Below are 25,371 nucleotides of genomic sequence, written 5' to 3' on the forward strand. Positions count from 1 at the left end.
GGTGGCTGCACCGTGTATAACTGTAATAGAAAGGTGCTGTATAATACACAGATATTCCTCAGGATCCCGCCCAGAGGTGGCTGCACCGTGTATAACTGTAATAGAAAGGCGCTGTATAATACACAGATATTACTCAGGATCCCCCCCCAGAGGTGGCTGCACGGTGTATAACTGTAATAGAAAGGTGCTGTATAATACACAGATATTACTCAGGATCCTTCCCCAGAGGTGGCTGCACCGTGTATAACTGTAATAGAAAGGCGCTGTATAATACACAGATATTACAGGATCCCGCCCCAGAGGTGGCTGCACCGTGTATAACTGTAATAGAAAGGCGCTGTATAATACACAGATATCACTCAGGATCCCGCCCCAGAGGTGGCTGCACCGTGTATAACTGTAATAGAAAGACGCTGTATAATACACAGATATTACTCAGGATCCCGCCCCAGAGGTGGCTGCACCGTGTGTAACTGTAATAGAAAGGCGCTGTATAATACACAGATATTACTCAGGATCCCGCCCAGAGGTGGCTGCACCGTGTATAACTGTAATAGAAAGGCGCTGTATAATACACAGATATTACTCAGGATCCCGCCCCAGAGGTGGCTGCACCGAGTATAACTGTAATAGAAAGGGGCTGTATAATACACAGATATTACTCAGGATCCCGCCCCAGAGGTGGCTGCACCGTGTATAACTGTAATAGAAAGGTGCTGTATAATACACAGATATTACTCAGGATCCCGCCCCAGAGGTGGCTGCACCGTGTATAACTGTAATAGAAAGGCGCTGTATAATACACAGATATTACTCAGGATCCCGCCCCAGAGGTGGCTGCACCGTGTATAACTGTAATAGAAAGGCGCTGTATAATACACAGATATTACTCAGGATCCCGCCCCAGAGGTGGCTGCACCGTGTATAACTGTAATAGAAAGGTGCTGTATAATACACAGATATTACTCAGGATCCCGCCCCAGGGGTGGCTGCACCGTGTGTAACTGTAATAGAAAGGCGCTGTATAATACACAGATATTCCTCAGGATCCCGCCCCAGAGGTGGCTGCACCGTGTATAACTGTAATAGAAAGGCGCTGTATAATACACAGATATTACTCAGGATCCCGCCCCAGAGGTGGCTGCACCGTGTATAACTGTAATAGAAAGGCGCTGTATAATACACGGATATTACTCAGGATCCCGCCCCAGAGATGGCTGCACCGTGTATAACTGTAATAGAAAGGTGCGCTGTATAATACACAGATATTACTCAGGATCTCACCCCAGAGGTGGCTGCACCGTGTATAACTGTAATAGAAAGGCGCTGTATAATACACAGATATTACTCAGGATCCCGCCCCAGAGGTGGCTGCACCGTGTATAACTGTAATAGAAAGGCGCTGTATAATACACAGATATTACTCAGGATCCCGCCCCAGAGGTGGCTGCACCGTGTGTAACTGTAATAGAAAGGTGCTGTATAATACACAGATATTACTCAGGATCTCACCCCAGAGGTGGCTGCACCGTGTATAACTGTAATAGAAAGGCGCTGTATAATACACAGATATTACTCAGGATCTCACCCCAGAGGTGGCTGCACCGTGTATAACTGTAATAGAAAGGCGCGCTGTATAATACACAGATATTACTCAGGATCTCGCCCCAGAGGTGGCTGCACCGTGTATAACTGTAATAGAAAGGCGCTGTATAATACACAGATATTACTCAGGATCCCGCCCCAGAGGTGGCTGCACCGTGTATAACTGTAATAGAAAGGCTCTGTATAATACACAGATATTACTCAGGATCCCGCCCCAGAGGTGGCTGCACCGTGTATAACTGTAATAGAAAGGCGCTGTATAATACACAGATATTACTCAGGATCCCGCCCCAGAGGTGGCTGCACCGTGTATAACTGTAATAGAAAGGCGCTGTATAATACACAGATATTACTCAGGATCCCGCCCCAGAGGTGGCTGCACCGTGTATAACTGTAATAGAAAGGCGCTGTATAATACACAGATATTACTCAGGATCCCGCCCCAGAGGTGGCTGCACCGTGTGTAACTGTAATATAAAGGCGCTGTATAATACACAGATATTACTCAGGATCCCGCCCCAGAGGTGGCTGCACCGTGTATAACTGTAATAGAAAGGCGCTGTATAATACACAGGTATTACTCAGGATCCCGCCCCAGAGATGGCTGCACCGTGTATAACTGTAATAGAAAGGCGCTGTATAATACACAGATATTATTCAGGATCCCGCCCCAGAGGTGGCTGCACCGTGTATAACTGTAATAGAAAGGCGCTGTATAATACACAGATATTACTCAGGATCCCGCCCCAGAGGTGGCTGCACCGTGTATAACTGTAATAGAAAGGCGCTGTATAATACACAGATATTACTCAGGATCCCGCCCCAGAGGTGGCTGCACCGTGTATAACTGTAATAGAAAGGCGCTGTATAATACACAGATATTACTCAGGATCCCGCCCCAGAGGTGGCTGCACCGTGTGTAACTGTAATAGAAAGGCGCTGTATAATACACAGATATTACTCAGGATCCCGCCCCAGAGGTGGCTGCACCGTGTATAACTGTAATAGAAAGACGCTGTATAATAGACAGATATTACTCATGATCCCGCCCCAGAGGTGGCGGCACCGTGTATAACTGTAATAGAAAGGCGCTGTATAATACACAGATATTACAGGATCCCGCCCCAGGGGTGGCTGCACCGTGTATAACTGTAATAGAAAGACGCTGTATAATACACAGATATTACTCAGGATCCCGCCCCAGAGGTGGCTGCACCGTGTGTAACTGTAATAGAAAGGCGCTGTATAATACACAGATATTACTCAGGATCCCGCCCAGAGGTGGCTGCACCGTGTATAACTAATAGAAAGGCGCTGTATAATACACAGATATTACTCAGGATCCCGCCCCAGAGGTGGCTGCACCGTGTATAACTGTAATAGAAAGGCGCTGTATAATACACAGATATTACTCAGGATCCCGCCCCAGAGGTGGCTGCACCGTGTGTAACTGTAATAGAAAGACGCTGTATAATACACAGATATTACTCAGGATCCCGCCCCAGAGGTGGCTGCACCGTGTGTAACTGTAATAGAAAGGCGCTGTATAATACACAGATATTACTCAGGATCCCGCCCAGAGGTGGCTGCACCGTGTGTAACTGTAATAGAAAGGCGCTGTATAATACACAGATATTACTCAGGATCCCGCCCCAGAGTTGGCTGCACCGTGTATAACTGTAATAGAAAGGCGCTGTATAATACACAGATATTACTCAGGATCCCGCCCCAGAGGTGGCTGCACCGTGTATAACTGTAATAGAAAGGCGCTGTATAATACACAGATATTACTCAGGATCCCGCCCCAGAGGTGGCTGCACCGTGTGTAACTGTAATAGAAAGGCGCTGTATAATACACAGATATTACTCCGGATCCCGCCCCAAAGGTGGCTGCACCGTGTATAACTGTAATAGAAAGGCGCTATATAATACACAGATATTACTCAGGATCCCGCCCCAGAGGTGGCTGCACCGTGTATAACTGTAATAGAAAGGCGCTGTATAATACACAGATATTGCTCAGGATCCCGCCCCAGAGGTGGCTGCACCGTGTATAACTGTAATAGAAAGGCGCTGTATAATACACAGATATTACTCAGGATCCCGTCCCAGAGGTGGCTGCACCGTGTATAACTGTAATAGAAAGGCGCTGTATAATACACAGATATTACTCATGATCCCGCCCAAGAGGTGGCTGCACCGTGTATAACTGTAATAGAAAGGCGCTGTATAATACACAGATATTACTCAGGATCTCACCCCAGAGGTGGCTGCACCGTGTATAACTGTAATAGAAAGACGCTGTATAATACACAGATATTACTCAGGAGCCCGCCCCAGAGGTGGCTGCACCGTGTATAACTGTAATAGAAAGGTGCTGTATAATACACAGATATTACTCAGGATCCCGCCCCAGAGGTGGCTGCACCGTGTATAACTGTAATAGAAAGGCGCTGTATAATACACAGGTATTACTCAGGATCCCGCCCCAGAGGTGGCTGCACCGTGTATAACTGTAATAGAAAGGCGCTGTATAATACACAGATATTACTCAGGATCCCGCCCCAGAGGTGGCTGCACCGTGTATAACTGTAATAGAAAGGCGCTGTATAATACACAGATATTACTCAGGATCCCGTCCCAGAGGTGGCTGCACCGTGTGTAACTGTAATAGAAAGGCGCTGTATAATACACAGATATTACTCAGGATCCCGCCCCAGAGGTGGCTGCACCGTGTGTAACTGTAATAGAAAGGCGCTGTATAATACACAGATATTACTCAGGATCCCGCCCCAGGGGTGGCTGCACCGTGTGTAACTGTAATAGAAAGGCGCTGTATAATACACAGATATTACTCAGGATCCCGCCCCAGAGGTGGCTGCACCGTGTATAACTGTAATAGAAAGGCGCTGTATAATACACAGATATTCCTCAGGATCCCGCCCCAGAGGTGGCTGCACCGTGTATATCTGTAATAGAAAGACGCTGTATATTACACAGGTATTACTCAGGATCCCGCCCCAGAGGTGGCTGCACCGTGTGTAACTGTAATAGAAAGGCGCTGTATAATACACAGCTATTACTCAGGATCCCGCCCCAGAGGTGGCTGCACCGTGTATAACTGTAATAGAAAGGCGCTGTATAATACACAGATATTACTCAGGATCCCGCCCCAGAGGTGGCTGCACCGTGTATAACTGTAATAGAAAGGCGCTGTATAATACACAGATATTACTCAGGATCCCGCCCCAGAGGTGGCTGCACCGTGTATAACTGTAATAGAAAGGCGCTGTATAATACACAGATATTACTCAGGATCCCGCCCCAGAGGTGGCTGCACCGTGTATAACTGTAATAGAAAGGCGGTGTATAATACACAGATATTACTCAGGATCCCGTCCCAGAGGTGGCTGCACCGTGTGTAACTGTAATAGAAAGGCGCTGTATAATACACAGATATTACTCAGGATCCCGCCCCAGAGGTGGCTGCACCGTGTATAACTGTAATAGAAAGGCGCTGTATAATACACAGATATTACTCAGGATCCCGCCCCAGAGGTGGCTGCACCGTGTATAACTGTAATAGAAAGGCGCTGTATAATACACAGATATTACTCAGGATCCCCCCCCAGAGGTGGCTGCACCGTGTATAACTGTAATAGAAAGGCGCTGTATAATACACAGATATTACTCAGGATCCCGCCCCAGAGGTGGCTGCACCGTGTGTAACTGTAATAGAAAGGCGCTGTATAATACACAGATATTACTCAGGATCCCGCCCCAGAGGTGGCTGCACCGTGTATCACTGTAATAGAAAGGCGCTGTATAATACACAGATATTACTCAGGATCCCGCCCCAGAGATGGCTGCACCGTGTGTAACTGTAATAGAAAGGCGCTGTATAATACACAGATATTACTCAGGATCCCGCCCCAGAGGTGGCTGCACCGTGTGTAACTGTAATAGAAAGGCGCTGTATAATACACAGGTATTACTCAGGATCCCGCCCCAGAGGTGGCTGCACCGTGTGTAACTGTAATAGAAAGGCGCTGTATAATACACAGATATTACTCAGGATCCCGCCCCAGAGATGGCTGCACCGTGTGTAACTGTAATAGAAAGGCGCTGTATAATACACAGATATTACTCAGGATCCCGCCCCAGAGGTGGCTGCACCGTGTGTAACTGTAATAGAAAGGCGCTGTATAATACACAGGTATTACTCAGGATCCCGCCCCAGAGGTGGCTGCACCGTGTGTAACTGTAATAGAAAGGCGCTGTATAATACACAGATGTTACTCAGGATCCCGCCCCAGAGGTGGCTGCACCGTGTATAACTGTAATAGAAAGGCGCTGTATAATACACAGATATTACTCAGGATCCCGCCCCAGAGGTGGCTGCACCGTGTATAACTGTAATAGAAAGGCGCTGTATAATACACAGATATTACTCAGGATCCCGCCCCAGAGGTGGCTGCACCGTGTATAACTGTAATAGAAAGGCGCTGTATAATACACAGATATTACTCAGGATCCCGCCCCAGAGGTGGCTGCACCGTGTATAACTGTAATAGAAAGGCGCTGTATAATACACAGATATTACTCAGGATCCCGCCCCAGAGGTGGCTGCACCGTGTATAACTGTAATAGAAAGGCGCTGTATAATACACAGGTATTACTCAGGATCCCGCCCCAGAGGTGGCTGCACCGTGTGTAACTGTAATAGAAAGGTGCGGTACAATACACAGATATTACTCATGATCCCGCCCCAGAGGTGGCGGCACCGTGTATAACTGTAATAAAAAGGCGCTGTATAATACACAGATATTACAGGATCCCGCCCCAGGGGTGGCTGCACCGTGTATAACTGTAATAGAAAGGCGCTGTATAATACACAGATATTACTCAGGATCCCGCCCCAGAGGTGGCTGCACCGTGTATAACTGTAATAGAAAGGCGCTGTATAATACACAGATATTACTCAGGATCCCGCCCCAGAGGTGGCTGCACCGTGTGTAACTGTAATAGAAAGGCGCTGTATAATACACAGATATTACTCAGGATCCCGCCCCAGAGGTGGCTGCACCGTGTATAACTGTAATAGAAAGACGCTGTATAATTCACAGATATTACTCAGGGTCCCGCCCCAGAGGTGGCTAGAATTATGTAGCTCTGTGGCAGACGTGTGACTCAGTGGCTGGTGTTTCTGTGTCTGACACTGCGTGGCTCTGTGGCTGACACACTGTGGCTCCGTGGCTGGTATTTCTCTGGTTGACACTGTGTGGCTCTGTGGCTGACACCGTGTGGCTCCGTGGCTGGTATTTCTGTGGCTGAAACTGTGTTGCTCTGTGGCTGATTCTGTGTGGCTCTGTGGCTGGTGTTTCTGTGCCTGACATTGTGTGGCTCTGTGGCTGACACTGTGTGGCTCCGTTGTTGGTGTTTCTGTGGCTGACACTGTGTGGCACTGTGGCTGACACTGTGTGGCTCCGTTGTTGGTGTTTCTGTGGCTGACATTGTGTGGCACTGTGGCTGACACTGTGTGGCTCCGTTGTTGGTGTTTCTGTGGCTGACACTGTGTGGCTCCGTTGTTGGTGTTTCTGTGGCTGACACTGCGTGGCTCTGTGGCTGACACACTGTGGCTCCGTGGCTGGTGTTTCTGTAGCTGACACTGTGTGGCTCCGTGACTGGTATTTCTGTGGCTGACACTGTGTGGCACTGTTGCTGACACACTGTGGCTCCGTGGCTGGTGTTTCTGTAGCTGACACTGTGTGGCTCTGTGGCTGGTATTTCTGTGGCTGACACTGTGTGGATCTGTGGCTTTTGCCCCAGCCACTGTTTGGGAGGAGGCAGAATTAAGACCAGGGCCAGACTGTGGCTATCAGCTGCTTGTAGTTTTCGCTTGCCAACTATGGCGTCTACCTTTTTGCGTTCAGCCCTGAAACATTCAGGTGTAAAGAGCCTTACATAATCTTACTGCTTTTGGGCCTCTATGTGCCAAAACAGTATGTAAACCCAATATACATGTATATACCGTGTATTATCATCATCATCATCCTTTTCAGCCCTTGTCGTCCCACTCCTGGATGAAGGTCTCCCCAATGATCTTCTAGGTACTGCGGTGGCAGGGCTTCTGCTCGCGTTTCTCCGTAAATGTTCTGATTTCGTCGTCCTCTTACTTTTGGTCTTCGTTTTGGGCAAAGATGGTGCTCAACTGGGTTCCAAGGGACCTAGAGAGACTTACACATACAAGCATAGTTCACATATACAGTATATCTCCTCATCATCTCCAGCCTGTTTCCCCCCCACTGCTGGATGAAGTCTCCCCAATGATCTCCCAGGTCCTGCGGTTACAGCCTCTCTTCTCCATGTCGCTCCAACACGTTCTCATCTCATCCTCCCATCTTACTTTGGGTCGTGGTCTTGGTCTTTTGATCTCTCTTAGTCATCCAGTCGAGTTCCATCTGTGTCCAGCGGTGGTCATTCCTTCTAGCGAGCCATGTGCACGTATAGCAATCTCAATGAAAAGACCATACATTACCCAAACCAGAGTCCAAGGGAATGAAGGTACAGCACACAGATGTACAGTGAAAATAATATAAATTTAAATCCAAGACAACACCACCGTTTCAGTCCTACACAGAGGACTTTCTTCAGACTGTCTTCTGCCTGAAGAAGTTCTTCTGTATAGGACCGAATCTGTCTGTTGTATCTTCATTCACTTGGACTTTAGTTTGGGTTTGGTACTCTATATACAGCTCAACCCCCTTATAACGCCATGCTTGGAGTCCAAAGAATCACGTCGCTTTATAAGCGGATCGCATTAGAAATAATGTACAATTGCATGCATTGTACAATAAAGTATTTAAGACACCAATAATCGTGTTGTAATGTATTCATAAATACGAAAATTGGGAGCCACGCTCACATCGCGCTATAAGCGGATCCGCGTTGTAACGGAGCACGCTATAACGGGGTTGAGCTGTATATTGTATCAATGTACTCAGGAGACCCAGGGAGATAACATTTAGTATGTATTTCCATTATTAAACTGACATGGAATGAAGAATGTGAATGTTAATTGGGGCATTTTCTTTCAGTAAATGTATACTTTTGTGGGGGTATTTTCATGCTAGTGGGTAGTTTTTGTCGTGTCAATGAGGGCGTTCACCTTTTATGTGGAGACCTGAAATATTGAGCCGTGAACACTTCCCAGTTTGGGTTCTGACCAGATAAAGTATGTAAACCTATGTATATCCAGAATCCGTGCAACCGGGAAAACCAGGGGAAATCAAATCGAGCATTCATGTGAATGAAAGGATGGAGTTTGTTGGAGAAATCTGGGACAATAGGAATAAATGATGTCTATGTTGGTTGTATTTGTTTCATTTCTCTATTATATTTTGGTCACATGATATGTTCAAGATGGACACCAAGGAAAAGTCCAAGTTGTGCTGGGGGGGGGGAGGGGGGCGGGGAAGGACATATGGCATTCATAGGTCCATAGAAAGTCTCTCACAGAAAACATGGTTAAAGAAATGTATCGGCCGTGGGTTGTTGAGTGGTTGGGACCTTTCTGAGGAGCACCTGAGGATGAGTTTGGTAAAGGTGGGCGCCAGGCCGGCCGAAGTTGGGCTTCTTTAATTGGCATAGGGTTGTTGACTGGTTGGGACCTTTCTGAGGAGCACGTGAGGATGAGTTTGGTAAAGGTGGGCGCCAGGCCGTCCTGAAGTTGGGCCACACTTCTATAATCGGCCAGGTTCAGCTCCACCGCCGGGCCTGGGACAGTTTGTCCCTGCTTTCATCTCTACTGTCATGACCCCTGCTTGGCCCTACTAGAGATTGACCCTTTTAAGGGATAGATCTACCAAGTCCTATTAAATCCGGGCTCATAATGTGACGTTACCTAAAACAGGAGCAGACGTTGTTCCCCGAGGATAACATGTATCCTCACAGCTAATTATATGCAACAACAGCGCCTCAACTACATCTCATTAGCACAGGCGCAAGTAACCTCACGTTATTGTAGCATAATTGTATTATCTTCAAATAAATTGATAATAAATATGTCTTAGTGTTACCCAATGCAGACCCCGAAATAGGAGAGGAGAGGGAAATAACGCTATGTTAGTTATATCATACCTTACTGTGGGGTTACTCCCATCCAGACCCCGAAATAGGAGAGGGAAATAACGCTATGTTAGTTATATCATACCTAACTGTGGGGTTACTCCCATCCAGACCCCAAAATAGGAGAGGGAAATAACGCTATGTTGGTTATATCATACCTAACTGTGGGGTTACTCCCACCCAGACCCCGAAATAGGAGAGGGAAATAACGCTATGTTAGTTATATCATACCTAACTGTGGGGTTACTCCCATCCAGACCCCAAAATAGGAGAGGGAAATAACGCTATGTTGGTTATATCATACCTAACTGTGGGGTTACTCCCATCCAGACCCCAAAATAGGAGAGGGAAATAATGCTATGTTGGTTATATCATACCTAACTGTGGGGTTACTCCCATCCAGACCCCGAAATAGGAGAGGGAAATAACGCTATGTTAGTTATATCACACCTAACTGTGGGGTTACTCCCATCCAGACCCCAAAATAGGAGAGGGAAATAATGCTATGTTGGTTATATCATACCTACTTGAGGGATTACTCCCATCCTGACCATATAAAAGCCATATTTCAGGGTGTGGATATGAGTAACACAAGTTTAGGTCTGACCTAAGTAACGTAACATTAAGTCCCCGCGTTAACCTTAACGGGCTTTAGTGAATACGCAGTGTTATGATAACACCTCATTTTAGATGTTATTATCACTAACGGGGGGTTATAGTTAACTCTTCACGGGAGAATACACGACTTAGCGTTAAGTTAATGGCCTTTGAAGACACGCCTTTAGAGATAAAGGGACATAACAGGACTTTGTGGCTTTTCGAGGTGGTGCCCTTAGGCCTTGAGCAGATACAATAACGCCGCTAACCTTCCGCCATTTTTTTTCCCCTCCCCCAACAGTTCAAAAGAATGCTGAACCGTGAGCTCACCCACCTGTCTGAGATGAGCCGGTCAGGGAATCAGGTTTCAGAATACATTTCTAGCACCTTCCTGGGTGAGTAACGTTTTTACGTTTTGGGGTTTTACTACCTGCCTTCGCACTCGGGGTGCGAAGTGCCTCCATTTTTTCATTTGACATCTTTTGAGCGCCTCCTCTTCCGTTTCGTCCTAAAATGGCCGCCGCGGTCACGTGACCCTCTTCCCCCCCCCCTTTCTGGCCCACACAGGTTTCAACGGTCTGCCAATTAAATCGCCCGCGGTAACTGCCGGGTATTTCAATCCCCGCATCACGCAGGATGACAGGAAGCCGCGACAGGTGACGTTGCGGCTTCCTGTCGACCCATGTGAGGCGAGGGGGTTCGTACCGGCCATTTTGTTTCCCTTGGAGGGGACGATAAGCGTCTCGGGTTGTCCTGACATGAACGCGGTACTCTGTTTGAATTACCGCCGGGGAGCGCCTCTGTACTGAGCGGCCATTTCTCCATCTGCGCCAAGCGCGCCAGAAAGGAAGTTTTCCCCGTGCGTTTTGGCGCACAGAAATGGGCCCGCCGCTGGGTGTTCCGATGTAAATGGGACGTACAAGTTCACCTCGGCATCAAACCGTTCCGCGCTAGCTGCTGAGGTTACCACGGTAACCTGCCCACTGCATTGGCCTCCAGGCCGGGTTCCATTTTAAACTCCCGGACAGAAAAAATCTCTTAAAGTAATAACCCCTTCAATCCCGCGGTTCCCTTCCTGCTCTATGTTTGAATATATTGCTATATGAAAATATATATATATATATTTTATTTTTTTAAGAGTAGGTTATTTCGCAGCTCAGAGGTAAGATTTAAATCGATTTTTCCCCTTACCTGAAATAGGGGGTCTCTAAGCTTATCCAAAGACCCTCCTCCCCCCCCCTAACCCCCCAGTTCACAACACTTTTGTCGTTTTGTTTCGTGCGGATACAGACGACAAATATGGCCGCCGGGTCAGGAGTAAAAATCCCCACGTCATCTCCTGCAATTTCCTATTGGCCGCAGTGAGGCGGGCCCGAATTCCCCCGCGGGCAAATGCCACGATTTTCAGCTCCGAGTTCTCGAGAGACATCCTGTACCAGTGAAGTTGCCTGGGTGTGTATCTCTCTCAGGGGAAACAAAATGGCTGCCGATTCTCACCATCAGTGGCGGCTTCCTATTGGACGCCCATTTCGTTCCCCCTTTTAAAGACCGGGACGTAATACCAGTAAATTCACCAGTAAGTGTCTCGGGAACTTGAAAAATGCGCGGTTCTGGGAGACCCCCCCCCCCCGGTTGTAATTGTGGTTAGTTAGGGCAGGCAAGGGGGGTCAACCCCAGTCGTCAAACCTCCCCCGCCCCCCCCAACAGGTCAGGTTTTCAGGATATCACGTGTTGTCACCTATATAAGGAACCCCCCACGCACATTTCCGGGCCGATACACCGCAGCTTCATTCTGCGCTGACGCTAATAACAGACTTTTTTCCGGGGTGACGTGAGGGGAACTTGACTGGCACACGTGTAAACGATTTGGTGCCGCCCCGGTGATGTTATTCTTTTTCAGCGCGTCCCATTTACATCCGTACGCCCAGCGGCCGCCATTTCTGTGTATCTTTCTTGGCGGAACCCCGTATACCTTTCTTGGCGTAACCCCGTATACCTTTCTTGGCGTAACCCCGTATACCTTTCCAAGAAGATCCTCCCCGGTGTGTGTCATGACGCCCAGTGTCCAGCGCTGGTAAACGCCACTTTGGCGCTGTCCTTCCTGTGCGGGGGATACGCGCAGAACATGGCCGCTATTCCCCGGAGCCGTGACATACACTTCCTGGTCTAGGACATTTCACCGCCCCGAGCACGCTGCTTCTACCGCCGCCCTTTAACCCCCACTGTTTGTCTGCCGGGGGGGAACCCCCTAACCTGACCCATAACTCCTTACTCTAACCAGTTAACCCATAATCCTTAACCTTCATCTGTTAACCCCTTACCCTAAAACCCCTAACCTTAACTCCTAGTCCTTAACCTCAGTCCTTTAATCCCTAACCTTAACCCCTTACCCTAACCCCCTAACCTTAACACCTTACCCTAACACCCTTAACCCCTTACCCTAACCCCCTAACCTTAACACCTTACCCTAACACCCTTAACCCCTTACCCTAACCCCCTAACCATAACCCCTAACCTTAACACCTTACCCTAACACCCCTAACCTTAACCCCTTACCCCCTAATCGTACCCCCTTACCCTAACCCCCTAATCATACCAATTACCCTAAATAGCTTAACTCATTACCCTAAAACCCCTATCCCCCTAACCTTAACCCCTTACTCTAAAACCCCTTACCCATACCACCTAACCTTAACCCCTTACCCTAACCCTCTAATCATACCCTTAACCCCTTACCCTAAGCCCCTAATCGCACCCCTTACCCTAAATAGCTTAACCCCTTACCCAAAAATAACCTAAAGTTAACCCCTAATGCGAACGCTAATCACATCCCGTAGTGGCGATAAGGTCGGCGGCTAGCTGTCCTTGGCGGTGGTTCGGCGGCAGTGAGAAGTCCCTGAGCTCCTGTGTCCTCTACTCATGTCTCTCCTTTTCTAAAGATGTATACAGTCCTTGCCATTGGGCTTGCCCTGGCAGCCATTTTATTCTAACCCTGGGATCCTGCTTTATAAGGCTCGGTATCTCGGGTCATTCCTTACAGCACGGTTCAAGAGAGTGGGACCCACCATTACGAAGGGTCCAAACACAATGGTTTGTTGTGTTACTTGGGATGGGGGCGCTGAGGATCTGGCGGGCGCCTTTCCAAACGGTGGCCTCCTGCGTCCACTGAACGTGGTGGCGTCTCTTGCAGATAAACAGAATGACGTGGAGATCCCGTCCCCGGCGCAGAAAGAGCGAGAGAAGAAGAAGAAACAGCAGCCGATGGGCCAAATTAGCGGCGTCAAAAAGGTCACGCATAGCTCCAGCTTGACCAATTCCTCCGTCCCCCAGTACGGAGTGAAAACCGACCAGGAGGACGCTCTTGGCAAGGTAAGACAGGGCAGGGTTTACCTACTGTAGGTATGACAGGGTAGGGCTTAGCAAGGTAAGACCGGGCAGGGTTTAGCTAGGTATGACTGGTTAGGGCTTAGCAAGGTAAGATGGGGTAGGACTTAGCAAGGTAAGACAGGGTAGGACTGAGCAAGGTAAGACAGGGTAGGACTGAGCAAGGTAAGATAGGGTAGGACTTAGCAAGTTAAGATGGGGTAGGACTGAGCAAGGTAAGACAGGGTAGGACTGAGCAAGGTAAGATAGGGTAGGACTTAGCAAGGTAAGATGGGGTAGGACTGAGCAAGGTAAGACAGGGTAGGACTGAGCAAGGTAAGATAGGGAAGGACTTAGCAAGGTAAGATGGGGTAGGACTTAGCAAGGTAAGATGGGGTAGGACTGAGCAAGGTAAGACAGGGTAGGACTGAGCAAGGTAAGATAGGGTAGGACTTAGCAAGGTAAGATGGGGTAGGACTGAGCAAGGTAAGACAGGGTAGGATTTAGCAAGGTAAGATAGGGTAGGACTTAGCAAGGTAAGACAGGGTAGGACTTAGCAAGGTAAGATAGGGTAGAACTTAGCAAGGTAAAATAGGGTAGGACTTAGCAAGGTAAGACAGGGTAGGACTTAGCAAGGTAAGATAGGGTAGGACTGAGCAAGGTAAGATAGGGTAGGACCTAGCAAGGTAAGACAGGGTAGGACTGAGCAAGGTAAGATAGGGTAGGACTTAGCAAGGTAAGATAGGGTAGGACCTAGCAAGGTAAGACAGGGTAGGACTGAGCAAGGTAAGATAGGGTAGGACTGAGCAAGGTAAGATAGGGTAGGACTGGGCAAGGTAAGATAGGGTAGGACTTAACAAGGTAAAATAGGGTAGGACTTAGCAAGGTAAGATAGGGTAGGACTTAGCAAGTTAAACAGGGTAGGACTTAGCAAGGTAAGATAGGGTAGGACTTAGCAAGGTAAGACAGGGTAGGACTTAGCAAGGTAAGATAGGGTAGGACTTAGCAAGGTAAAATAGGGTAGGACTGAGCAAGGTAAGACAAGGTAGGACTTAGCAAGGTAAGACAGGGTAGGACTGAGCAAGGTAAGATAGGGTAGGACTTAGCAAGGTAAGATTGGGTAGGGCTTAGCAAGGTAAGACAGGTAGGACTTATCAAGGTAATATGTATTGTATGTCTTTATTTATATAGCGCCATTAATGTACATGCCGCTTCACAATAGGGTAGGACTTGGCAAGGTAAGATAGGGTAGGACTTAGCAAGGTAAGACAGGGTAGGATTTAGCAAGGTAAGATAGGGTAGGACTTACAGTAGCAAGGTAAGATAGGGTGGGACTTAGCAAGGTAAGACAGGGTAGGACTTAGCAAGGTAAGATAGGGTAGGACTTAGCAAGGTAAGATAGGGTAGGACTTACAGTAGCAAGGTAAGATAGGGTAGGACTTAGCAAGGTAAGACAGGGTAGGACTTAGCAAGGTAAGATAGAGAAGGACTTAGCAAGGTAAGACAGGGTAGGAATTAGCAAGGTGAGATAGGGAAGGACTTAGCAAGGTAAGACAGGGTAGGACTTAGCAAGGGTAGGACTTAGCAAGAGGAGAGAGGGTAGGATTTAGCAAGGTAAGACAGGGTGGGTCTTAGCAAGGTAAGATAGGGAAGGACTTAGCAAGGTAAGACAGGGTAGGACTTAGCAAGGTAAGACATTGTAGGGCTTAGTAATGTAAGATAGGGTAGGACTTAGCAAGGTAAGATAGGGTAGGACTTAGCAAGGTAGGACTTAGCAAGGTAAGACAGGGTAGGACTTAGCAAGGTAAGACTGGGTAGTACTTAGCAAGGTAAGACAGGGTAGGACTTAGCAAGGTAAGATAGGGTAGGACTTACAGTAGCAAGGTAAGATAGGGTAGGACTTAGCAAGGTAAGACAGGGTAGGACTTAGCAAGGTAAGACAGGGTAGGATTTAACAAGGTAAGACAGGGTAGGACTTAGCAAGTTAAGATTGGGTAGGACTTAGCAAGGTAAGATAGGGTAGGACTTAGCAGGGTAAGATAGGGTTTGGACTTAGCAAGGTAAGACAGGGTGGGACTTAGTAAGGTAAGACAGGGTAGGACTTAGCAAGGTAATATTGGGTAGGATTTAGCAGGGTAAGATAGGGTAGGATTTAGCAAGGTAAGACAGGGTAGAACTTAGCAAGGTAAGACAGGGTAGGACTTAGCAAGGTAAGACAGGGTAGGACTTAGCAAGGTAAGATAAGGTAGGACTTAGCAAGGTAAGATAGGGTAGGACTTAGCAAGGTAAAATAGGATAGGACTTAGCAAGGTTAGACAGGGTAGGACTTAGCAAGGTAAGATAGAGTAGAACTTAGCAAGTTAAGATAGGGTGGGACTTAGCAAGGTTAGACAGGGTAAGACTTAGCAAGGTAAGATAGGATGGGACTTAGCAAGGTTAGACAGGGTGGGATTTAGCAAGGTTAGACAGGGTAAGACTTAGCAAGGTAAGATAGGATGGGACTTAGCAAGGTTAGACAGGGTAAGACTTAGCAAGGTTAGAAAGGGTAAGACTTAGCAAGGTAAGATAGGGTAGGACTTAGTAAGGTAAGATAGGGTAGGACTTAGCAAGGTAAGATAGGGTAGGACTTAACAAGGTAAGATAGGGAATGACTTAGCAAGGTAAGATAGGGTAGGACTTAGCAAGGTAAGATAGTGTAGGACTTAGCAAGGTAAGATAGGGTAGGACTTAGCAAGGTAAGATAGGGTAGGACTTAGCAAGGTAAGATAAGGTAGGACTTAGCAAGGTAAGATAGGGTAGGACTTAGCAAGGTAAAATAGGGTAGGACTTAGCAAGGTAAGACAGGGTAGGACTTAGCAAGGTAAGACAGGGTAGGACTTAGCAAGGTAAGATAGGGTAGGACTTAGCAAGGTAAGATAGGGTAGGACTTAGCAAGGTAGGACTTAGCAAGGTAAGACAGGGTAGGACTTAGCAAGGTAAGACTGGGTAGGACTTAGCAAGGTAAGACAGGGTAGGACTTACAAGGTAAGATAGGGTAGGACTTACAGTAGCAAGGTAAGATAGGGTAGGACTTAGCAAGGTAAGACAGGGTAGGACTTAGCAAGGTAAGACAGGGTAGGATTTAACAAGGTAAGACAGGGTAGGACTTAGCAAGGTAAGATAGGATGGAACTTAGCAAGGTTAGACAGGGTAAGACTTAGCAAGGTTAGACAGGGTAAGACTTAGCAAGGTAAGATAGGGTAGGACTTAGTAAGGTAAGATAGGGTAGGACTTAGCAAGGTAAGATAGGGTAGGACTTAACAAGGTAAGATAGGGAAGGACTTAGCAAGGTAAGATAGGGTAGGACTTAGCAAGGTAAAATAGGATAGGACTTAGCAAGGTTAGACAGGGTAGGACTTAGCAAGGTAAGATAGAGTAGAACTTAGCAAGTTAAGATAGGGTGGGACTTAGCAAGGTTAGACAGGGTAAGACTTAGCAAGGTAAGATAGGATGGGACTTAGCAAGGTTAGACAGGGTGGGATTTAGCAAGGTTAGACAGGGTAAGACTTAGCAAGGTAAGATAGGATGGGACTTAGCAAGGTTAGACAGGGTAAGACTTAGCAAGGTTAGACAGGGTAAGACTTAGCAAGGTAAGATAGGGTAGGACTTAGTAAGGTAAGATAGGGTAGGACTTAGCAAGGTAAGATAGGGTAGGACTTAACAAGGTAAGATAGGGAAGGACTTAGCAAGGTAAGATAGGGTAGGACTTAGCAAGGTAAGATAGTGTAGGACTTAGCAAGGTAAGATAGGGTAGGACTTAGCAAGGTAAGATAGGGTAGGACTTAGCAAGGTAAGATAAGGTAGGACTTAGCAAGGTAAGATAGGGTAGGACTTAGCAAGGTAAGATAGGGTAGGACTTAGCAAGGTAAGATAGGGTAGGACTTAGCAAGGTAGGACTTAGCAAGGTAAGACAGGGTAGGATTTAACAAGGTAAGACAGGGTAGGACTTAGCAAGTTAAGATTGGGTAGGACTTAGCAAGGTAAGATAGGGTAGGACTTAGCAGGGTAAGATAGGGTTTGGACTTAGCAAGGTAAGACAGGGTGGGACTTAGCAAGGTAAGACAGGGTAGGACTTAGCAAGGTAATATTGGGTAGGATTTAGCAGGGTAAGATAGGGTAGGATTTAGCAAGGTAAGACAGGGTAGAACTTAGCAAGGTAAGACAGGGTAGGACTTAGCAAGGTAAGACAGGATAGGACTTAGCAAGGTAAGATAAGGTAGGACTTAGCAAGGTAAGATAGGGTAGGACTTAGCAAGGTAAAATAGGATAGGACTTAGCAAGGTTAGACAGGGTAGGATTTAGCAAGGTAAGATAGAGTAGAACTTAGCAAGTTAAGATAGGGTGGGACTTAGCAAGGTTAGACAGGGTAAGACTTAGCAAGGTAAGATAGGATGGGACTTAGCAAGGTTAGACAGGGTGGGATTTAGCAAGGTTAGACAGGGTAAGACTTAGCAAGGTAAGATAGGATGGGACTTAACAAGGTAAGATAGGGAAGGACTTAGCAAGGTAAGATAGGGTAGGACTTAGCAAGGTAAGATAGTGTAGGACTTAGCAAGGTAAGATAGGGTAGGACTTAGCAAGGTAAGATAGGGTAGGACTTAGCAAGGTAAGATAGGATGGGACTTAGCAAGGTTAGACAGGGTGGGATTTAGCAAGGTTAGACAGGGTAAGACTTAGCAAGGTAAGATAGGATGGGACTTAACAAGGTAAGATAGGGTAGGACTTAGCAAGGTAAGATAGTGTAGGACTTAGCAAGGTAAGATAGGGTAGGACTTAGCAAGGTAAGATAGGGTAGGACTTAGCAAGGTAAGATAAGGTAGGACTTAGCAAGGTAAGATAGGGTAGGACTTAGCAAGGTAAAATAGGGTAGGACTTAGCAAGGTAAGACAGGGTAGGACTGAGCAAGGTAAGATAGGGTAGGACCTAGCAAGGTAAGACAGGGTAGGACTGAGCAAGGTAAGATAGGGTAGGACTTAGCAAGGTAAGATAGGGTAGGACTGAGCAAGGTAAGATAGGGTAGGACTGAGCAAGGTAAGATAGGGTAGGACTTAGCAAGGTAAGATAGGGTAGGACTGAGCAAGGTAAGATAGGGTAGGACTGAGCAAGGTAAGATAGGGTAGGACTTAGCAAGGTAAGACAGGGTAGGACTTAGCAAGGTAAGACAAGGTAGGACTTAGCAAGGTAAGATAGGGTAGGACTTAGCAAGGTAAGATAGGGTAGGACTTAGCAAGGTAAGATAGGGTAGGACTTAGCAAGGTAAGATAGGGTAGGACTTAGCAAGGTAAAATAGGGTAGGACTTAGCAAGGTAAGACAGGGTAGGACTGAGCAAGGTAAGATAGGGTAGGACCTAGCAAGGTAAGACAGGGTAGGACTGAGCAAGGTAAGATAGGGTAGGACTTAGCAAGGTAAGATAGGGTAGGACTGAGCAAGGTAAGATAGGGTAGGACTGAGCAAGGTAAGATAGGGTAGGACTGAGCAAGGTAAGATAGGGTAGGACTTAGCAAGGTAAGATAGGGTAGGACTGAGCAAGGTAAGATAGGGTAGACCTGTAAGCAAGGTAAGATAGGGTAGGGTAAGACTGAGCAAGGTAAGATAGGGTAGGGTAAGACTGAGCAAGGTAAGATAGGGTAGGGTAAGACTGAGCAAGGTAAGATAGGGTAGGCCTAGGACTGTCCTAGTAGAAAGCAAACTATTTTGATATGTATTAAACAATTGGGCTAAGCTCTTTGGACCTGACATGCAAACAATTATATATAAATATGATATTAAGGCAGCAAAGGAAAGGCATGCCATTTATAGCGTGTAAGGATACATTGGCAACAAGGCACTTAGGCCCAGATACATACAACAGCGCTAATCTTTAGCACGCATACTCCCATACATATGAGTCGGAGCTGAGGCGTACTCAAGCTTCGCGCCATTTTGTGTATCTGGGCCTTAAACACCTTAAAATACAGGCGTTTTCTTCCAGTTTCTCCATTCGGTTATAACCGGTGTTCAAAAGAAAAAAGGGTGAGCCATGGATTATTAATGCCTTTTTTCGGTAACCCTCACTCCTTTTTTTTTGTCAGGAACTGGATAACATAAACAAGTGGGGCCTTAATATTTTCCGAGTGGCGGAATTCTCCAAGAATCGGCCGCTGGGCTGTATAATGTACACCATATTCCAGGTAAGGACCGTGGGCCTTCCGGATAGGATTGCTGCTCCGGAACAATAGGGAGTTGCACTTGATTTGAAAGAAACGGTTTCAACCTCAAGGGGATCCTGGGTAATTGTCAGTGTTGAACGCTCTCTGGGAGGGGGATGTAAACATGCATTCAATTCCGGACCTGTAGTCAACCTCTGTAGGATGGTGCTGTGTACAGGTCAGTGGCGCAGCTAGACATGCGCGGTCCTCCCAGGCAAACATTTTTTCCGGGACCCATAAGCTCTCTCCCCCTCAGCTCTCTCCCCCTCCTCCAGCTCTCTCCCCCTCCAGTAGGCCTACCTGTGGGACAGGCTGGTGATAGAGGCAGGCGGGGGGGGGGGGAGATGATGGTGCGTGGTGGCGGCGAAGGGCTGCCAGCGCTGAGCAGAAAAGCAGTCGGCAGAGGAGTTAGGAGATGCACGGAGGCAGAGCAGGACGGCCCGGGGAGGAGCGTGCTGTAGTAGCATAGACAGCGGAAGTAAGAAAGACTTTCTGGGTCGGAAGCGCTGCGGAGCGCTCCTCCCCAGCCGTCCTGCTCTGCCTCCGTGCGAACGCCTAACTCCTCCGCTGACTGCTTTTCTGCTTAACGCTGGCGGCCCTCGGCTGCCGCGTACGATCATCTCCCCCCCCTCCGCCTGCCTCTATCTGGGGGAGAAGAGAGAGAGATGGGCCGCCAACAGGGCGGGAGAGCGGGCCTCCACAAGCTCAGGCCCCCGGGCTTTGCCCAGGCTATAGCCACGCCCCTGGTACAGGTAGTAGTCCTGGTGTTGAAAGAACACACCTTATTTAGATCTGATTTAGCTTTTTCCCAAAAGGACTTATTTTTCATTAAAATGTAAAAACATGGGGAACTGGTTCTCTACACTATGAAAGTGAAGGATAAACGACTTGGGGATAGATTCACAGAGCTAGTTAAATCCATGAGGTTACATAAAATGGGAGCGGACCTTGTGTTCCCGAGGTTAACGTGTATCCTCACAGCTAATTATACTGTATGCAAAAACCGCGTCTGAACTACATCTCATTAGCACAGGCTAATGTCATGGTTTTGTGGCATAAGTTTGTGTTATCTTCTAATAATGTGATGGTAAGTGTGTCTTAGTGTTATTCTCATCCAGACTCATACCTATATGATACCTAACTGTGGGGTTACTCCCATCCAGACCCCGAAATACGCGAGGGAAATAACACTATGTTAGTTATATCATACCTAACTGTGGGGTTACTTCCATCCAGACCCCGAAATAGGAGGGGGAAATAACGCTATGTTAGTTATATCATACCTAACTGTGGGGTTACTCCCATCCAGACCCCGAAATAGGAGAGAGGGAACTAACGCTATGGTAGTTATAACATACCTAACTGTGGGGTTACTCCCATCCAGACCCCGAAATAGGAGAGCAGAGGGAAATCTGGAGAATTAAGTATCTGTCTAAATTTAACATTGATTGAACTTGTTGGACATATGCCTTTATTCAACCCCTTTCCACTATGCAACTATGCAACATTAATTACCCACAGCAAAGTCCCAAATACACATCCAAAAAGACACGTGACACCTTCTGCCTGGATAGATCTGCCATAGAAGAAAGAAATATACAAATATGAAACACGACATCAAAAAGTCAGAAACGTAACACGCGAAAGGTGACCATTAAATTCTACATCTTTATTTCCACTTGTCCTGTATGACCTCAACTATTGAATCCTTTGGGTAGCGAAGAGTTCATGACGGGACATATTTATGGGAATGTTCACCTTGTTCCATAGACGATGTTTATCGGTCGGCCTGTCTATCATCGGGAGAGGATTTCATTTCCCGCCTTTCTCTTTATTTGTTGGCCGGTCCGCCCAGGAGAGAGAGCTGCTTAAAACCTTCAAGATCCCGGTGGACACCTTGATCACGTACATGATGACTTTGGAGGACCACTACCATGCGGACGTGGCCTACCACAACAGCCTGCACGCGGCCGACGTCACGCAGTCAACGCACATCCTCCTGTCCACGCCGGCGTTAGATGTGAGAGTCGGCCATGTTTTGGGAGAATCGTTTCATGACCTTACATACAAATTTCATACAACAGTTTGGCCACGTACATAAATAGTCTATAACAGAAACTTTTTTTACATTGTGCCCCCTCCCCCTCCACCCCGGCTAGAAAACATTTGTTCCGCGGATTGTTCCCTAATGAATAAATCTTCTTACCGACTCCTCAGACTATCACCAACAGAACGGGTGTGATCGCTCCCAGTGTCCTGAGCTCGTGGGGGGAACACACGCTTAATAATCCCCCAAACTGCCCCTCAGTGTGTGCAGGCAGCATGGGGGGGGGGTATAGCTTTCACTCACTGCGGAGGCTTCCGAAGTCACACCCCCACAATGCCTTGCTGCTGTGGATGCAAAGCGCTTTCTGGGAAGCGCTTGCTGTAATTGACAGGTATACCTCCCCACGCCAAGGTGCAGTTTTGGGGCCTTACTAAGTGCGCAGCCCCCACATGGGCCCAGGAGCCCGCTATACTGCCTGCGAGCTGCCATTGCAAATTGGTTTGGGTGAACCCCTAAAAGACACCTCACGCACCCCTTGTTGGGAATCGCTGGTCTATTGTACACTGGCAACAAAAGTAACATTAGTTATGCCATGTAAGCAGCAGAACCAGGTACGCCATCTCAAAATGCCAACGCAGACATCTTTACTGATGTCCTCTACTGTGTCAAAGTTGGAAATGTATCATTAGAAATAAACAAGTAACCGCAATATGTTTGTGTGTATGTGTGTGTGTGTGTGTGTGTGTGTGTGTGTGTGTGTGTGTGTGTGTGTGTGTGTGTGTGTGTATATATATGTATATATATATATATATATATATATATATTCTTTTATAATAGTCATATCGCTTTGCGCTGGAGCAAATTAATGAAATTCATTTAAATTCATTTAAATTAAAAACAACATTTTATATCGGGAGTGGCCGACTCCAGTCCTCAAGGGCCACCAACAGGTCACCATGACTGAGCCACTGATTGAGCCCCCTGGGCTGAAGCAGGGATAGCCTTCAAACGTGGCCAGTTGATGGCCCCTGGGGACTGTAGTTGGCCACTCCTGGCATAGGCACAATTAATACACGATTAATACACGGGTCCCAATAACTTCATTTCCCCGCGAGAGAAATCGCTATACTTCCTTCCCGGCCCTATCTGAATTTCTATGTATGGGTGGGGACAAAAAGCCATAACCCGTCTCCTGTTTCCCCTCCCCCCTCCTGGCAGGCTGTGTTTACCGACTTGGAGATTCTGGCGGCCATTTTTGCTGCGGCCATCCACGACGTGGATCATCCCGGGGTTTCCAACCAGTTTCTTATTAACACAAGTAAGTGGAGGCGCCCGTTTCCCCCCCACCCCCCTCACGCTTGAAAAGAGCTGATGTCCGATGCCACTCGCAGAGCTTGTGGCCCTTGAAACACGGAGCCTCTGTTCTGTAATTACAACAGCTACTGGCAGATTATCTTCATCCCATGTCCAACGCTGCCCTTGTTTCTATTAAGCCGGCGCTCCGTTCAGGAGATAGAAGCGTTTGGAACGTACGAAGTGCCGGGGGAACTTAAAATGGCGCCCTTCAGCCTGGTAACCTTGGAAAACAAGAGATGAAGGAAAAGAACGACAGTTTCAGGGGGGGGGAGGGGTGGGGCAAGATAATAACATTATACTGTATGAGTTAAACGTATATAGGCTTCTTGGTGGGATTGCTGTTTTAGAGTACATTAAAGGAGCAATCCAAGATGGCGGATTTTCTTTTAAAGGTTTTTTTTTTTTTTAATATGGAATTGAAGCAGGGGGTCTCGGGAGATGAACCCCGTTGATTTTAACCCCCGGGACCCTCTACTTCTGGAGATTCTTGCCTCCAAAGTAGGTGCCGGTAGCTGCTTTCAAGTTTGAAACTCCCGCATCGTATGGGCCAATAGGAGACCACACCGATGATGTCATGGCTTTAGAGCGGACATATTGTGAACGCTTGTAGATCGGCTACCGGCACCTACTTTGCAGGTAAGTATCTCTGGAAGCAGGGGGTCCCCGGAGCTGAAATTAGTGGGGTTCAGCTCCAGCGGCCCCCCTATATAAATAAAAATGACATTCGCTAAAAACAAATCTGCTCCCTTGGATTGCCTCTTGAACGGGTCATAGGAGACATATATGTCTTGGAGAAGGAAGCCAAAGTCACTCGAAAACAAGAGGTTTACAGAACTGCGCGATTCGTGTAGACGCGAAATTTGGGGGGTTAGGGGGTCCGTAAAAAAAATGGAATCTCGCCCTGGAATGAGAACACGCCGTTTGCAGGCCACGAAATAGCGGGCCAGTTATAGCCACGTGCGTGATAAGCCGATTCTTCGGTTCCAGCCGTAGTGCGCTCATCAATAAATAAATGAGATGCCTCGAAAACCAAAAAAAGGAAAGCGGGATATTTCCAATAAAAGGGGGGGATTAAAGAACATTTTGGTGGGAGGTGAAATTGCCCAAGAAACCGATGCCGAAACCAGTCTAACCTAAATGACTAAGCATCGGTCGTCAACGTATCGTCCAAGCTGCCGTCTCCCCCCCCCCTCCTTTAATATGCGCGTCAATACAATCCACACAATAATAAGTAATTGGCTAAGTTGCCGATCGATCCGTTCTCCTGTGATCGATCGGCGAAAATTCGTCTCGGGGGTTCACCAAATGGCTGTCAGTGCAGCAGTAGAGGACCAAAGAGGCAAAGTTCTGTGGGGAAGATTACGTGACCAGGCAATCACTAGATACAATTGTTGCACTGCTAGAAAAAGGGCAGTGCTCAAACAGAGCCTGTTTCAGAAGAGGAAGGGGATGTGACTTTGTAAGTGGTTGCTATAGAAACATAACATGCTTGTTACATTATAATACATTAATGTCACTCAGAGTTGATTTAAAAAAAAAAAACAAAGGCTACAAGTATTTTCTCATAGTACAGAACTGATTTATTAAAAAAAACACACATGTTGGATGTTGCTTGGTTTGCAGCTTTAACTCATACCTTCATCAGGACCGGGAGGTGAAACTGTAAAAACTAGCCTGATAGAAACCGAATGTGACGGCAGATACGAACCATTTTCCGCCCCTCCCCCCCCCCCCCCGCCCGTCTGGCCCATTTTCCTATCCGCTGTAGAACCTCCGACCCTACGTGATCCTGGAATTTCTCTCCTACAACCTGGTTCTTACCTGCCGGCAAAATTCTATGTTATACAATATGGGAAATCTACCATGCTTGGGATAGACCAGGGTTGGCCATCTCCGGTTCTCCATGGCCACCATCAGATCAGGTTTTAAGGAAAACCCCGGCTTCAACACAGGTGGCTCAGTGTCAGAGCCACCTGTGCTGCAGCAGGGATGTCCATCAAACCTGACCTGCCGGTGGCCCGTGAGGGCTGGAGTTGGCGTCTTCTGGG

At 47.3% G+C, this 25,371-nt stretch overlaps 1 protein-coding gene across 6 annotated transcripts in view; it reads left to right on the top strand.

Moving 5' to 3' along the window:
- The window catches only part of PDE4A (phosphodiesterase 4A), a 375,781-nt gene that overhangs the window by 337,071 nt on the left and 13,339 nt on the right, over nt 1-25,371 (top strand). For all 6 annotated transcript variants that reach the window (XM_075577433.1, XM_075577431.1, XM_075577432.1 and 3 more), the window contains 5 exons: nt 10,631-10,724; nt 13,520-13,698; nt 19,804-19,902; nt 21,776-21,940; nt 23,186-23,285. In XM_075577433.1, the coding sequence (XP_075433548.1) occupies nt 10,631-10,724; nt 13,520-13,698; nt 19,804-19,902; nt 21,776-21,940; nt 23,186-23,285 (637 nt within the window). The remainder of the gene's footprint in view (nt 1-10,630; nt 10,725-13,519; nt 13,699-19,803; nt 19,903-21,775; nt 21,941-23,185; nt 23,286-25,371) is intronic.

The sequence above is a fragment of the Ascaphus truei genome, chromosome 20, assembly GCF_040206685.1.
Source record: "Ascaphus truei isolate aAscTru1 chromosome 20, aAscTru1.hap1, whole genome shotgun sequence".
Lineage (NCBI taxonomy): Eukaryota > Metazoa > Chordata > Amphibia > Anura > Ascaphidae > Ascaphus > Ascaphus truei.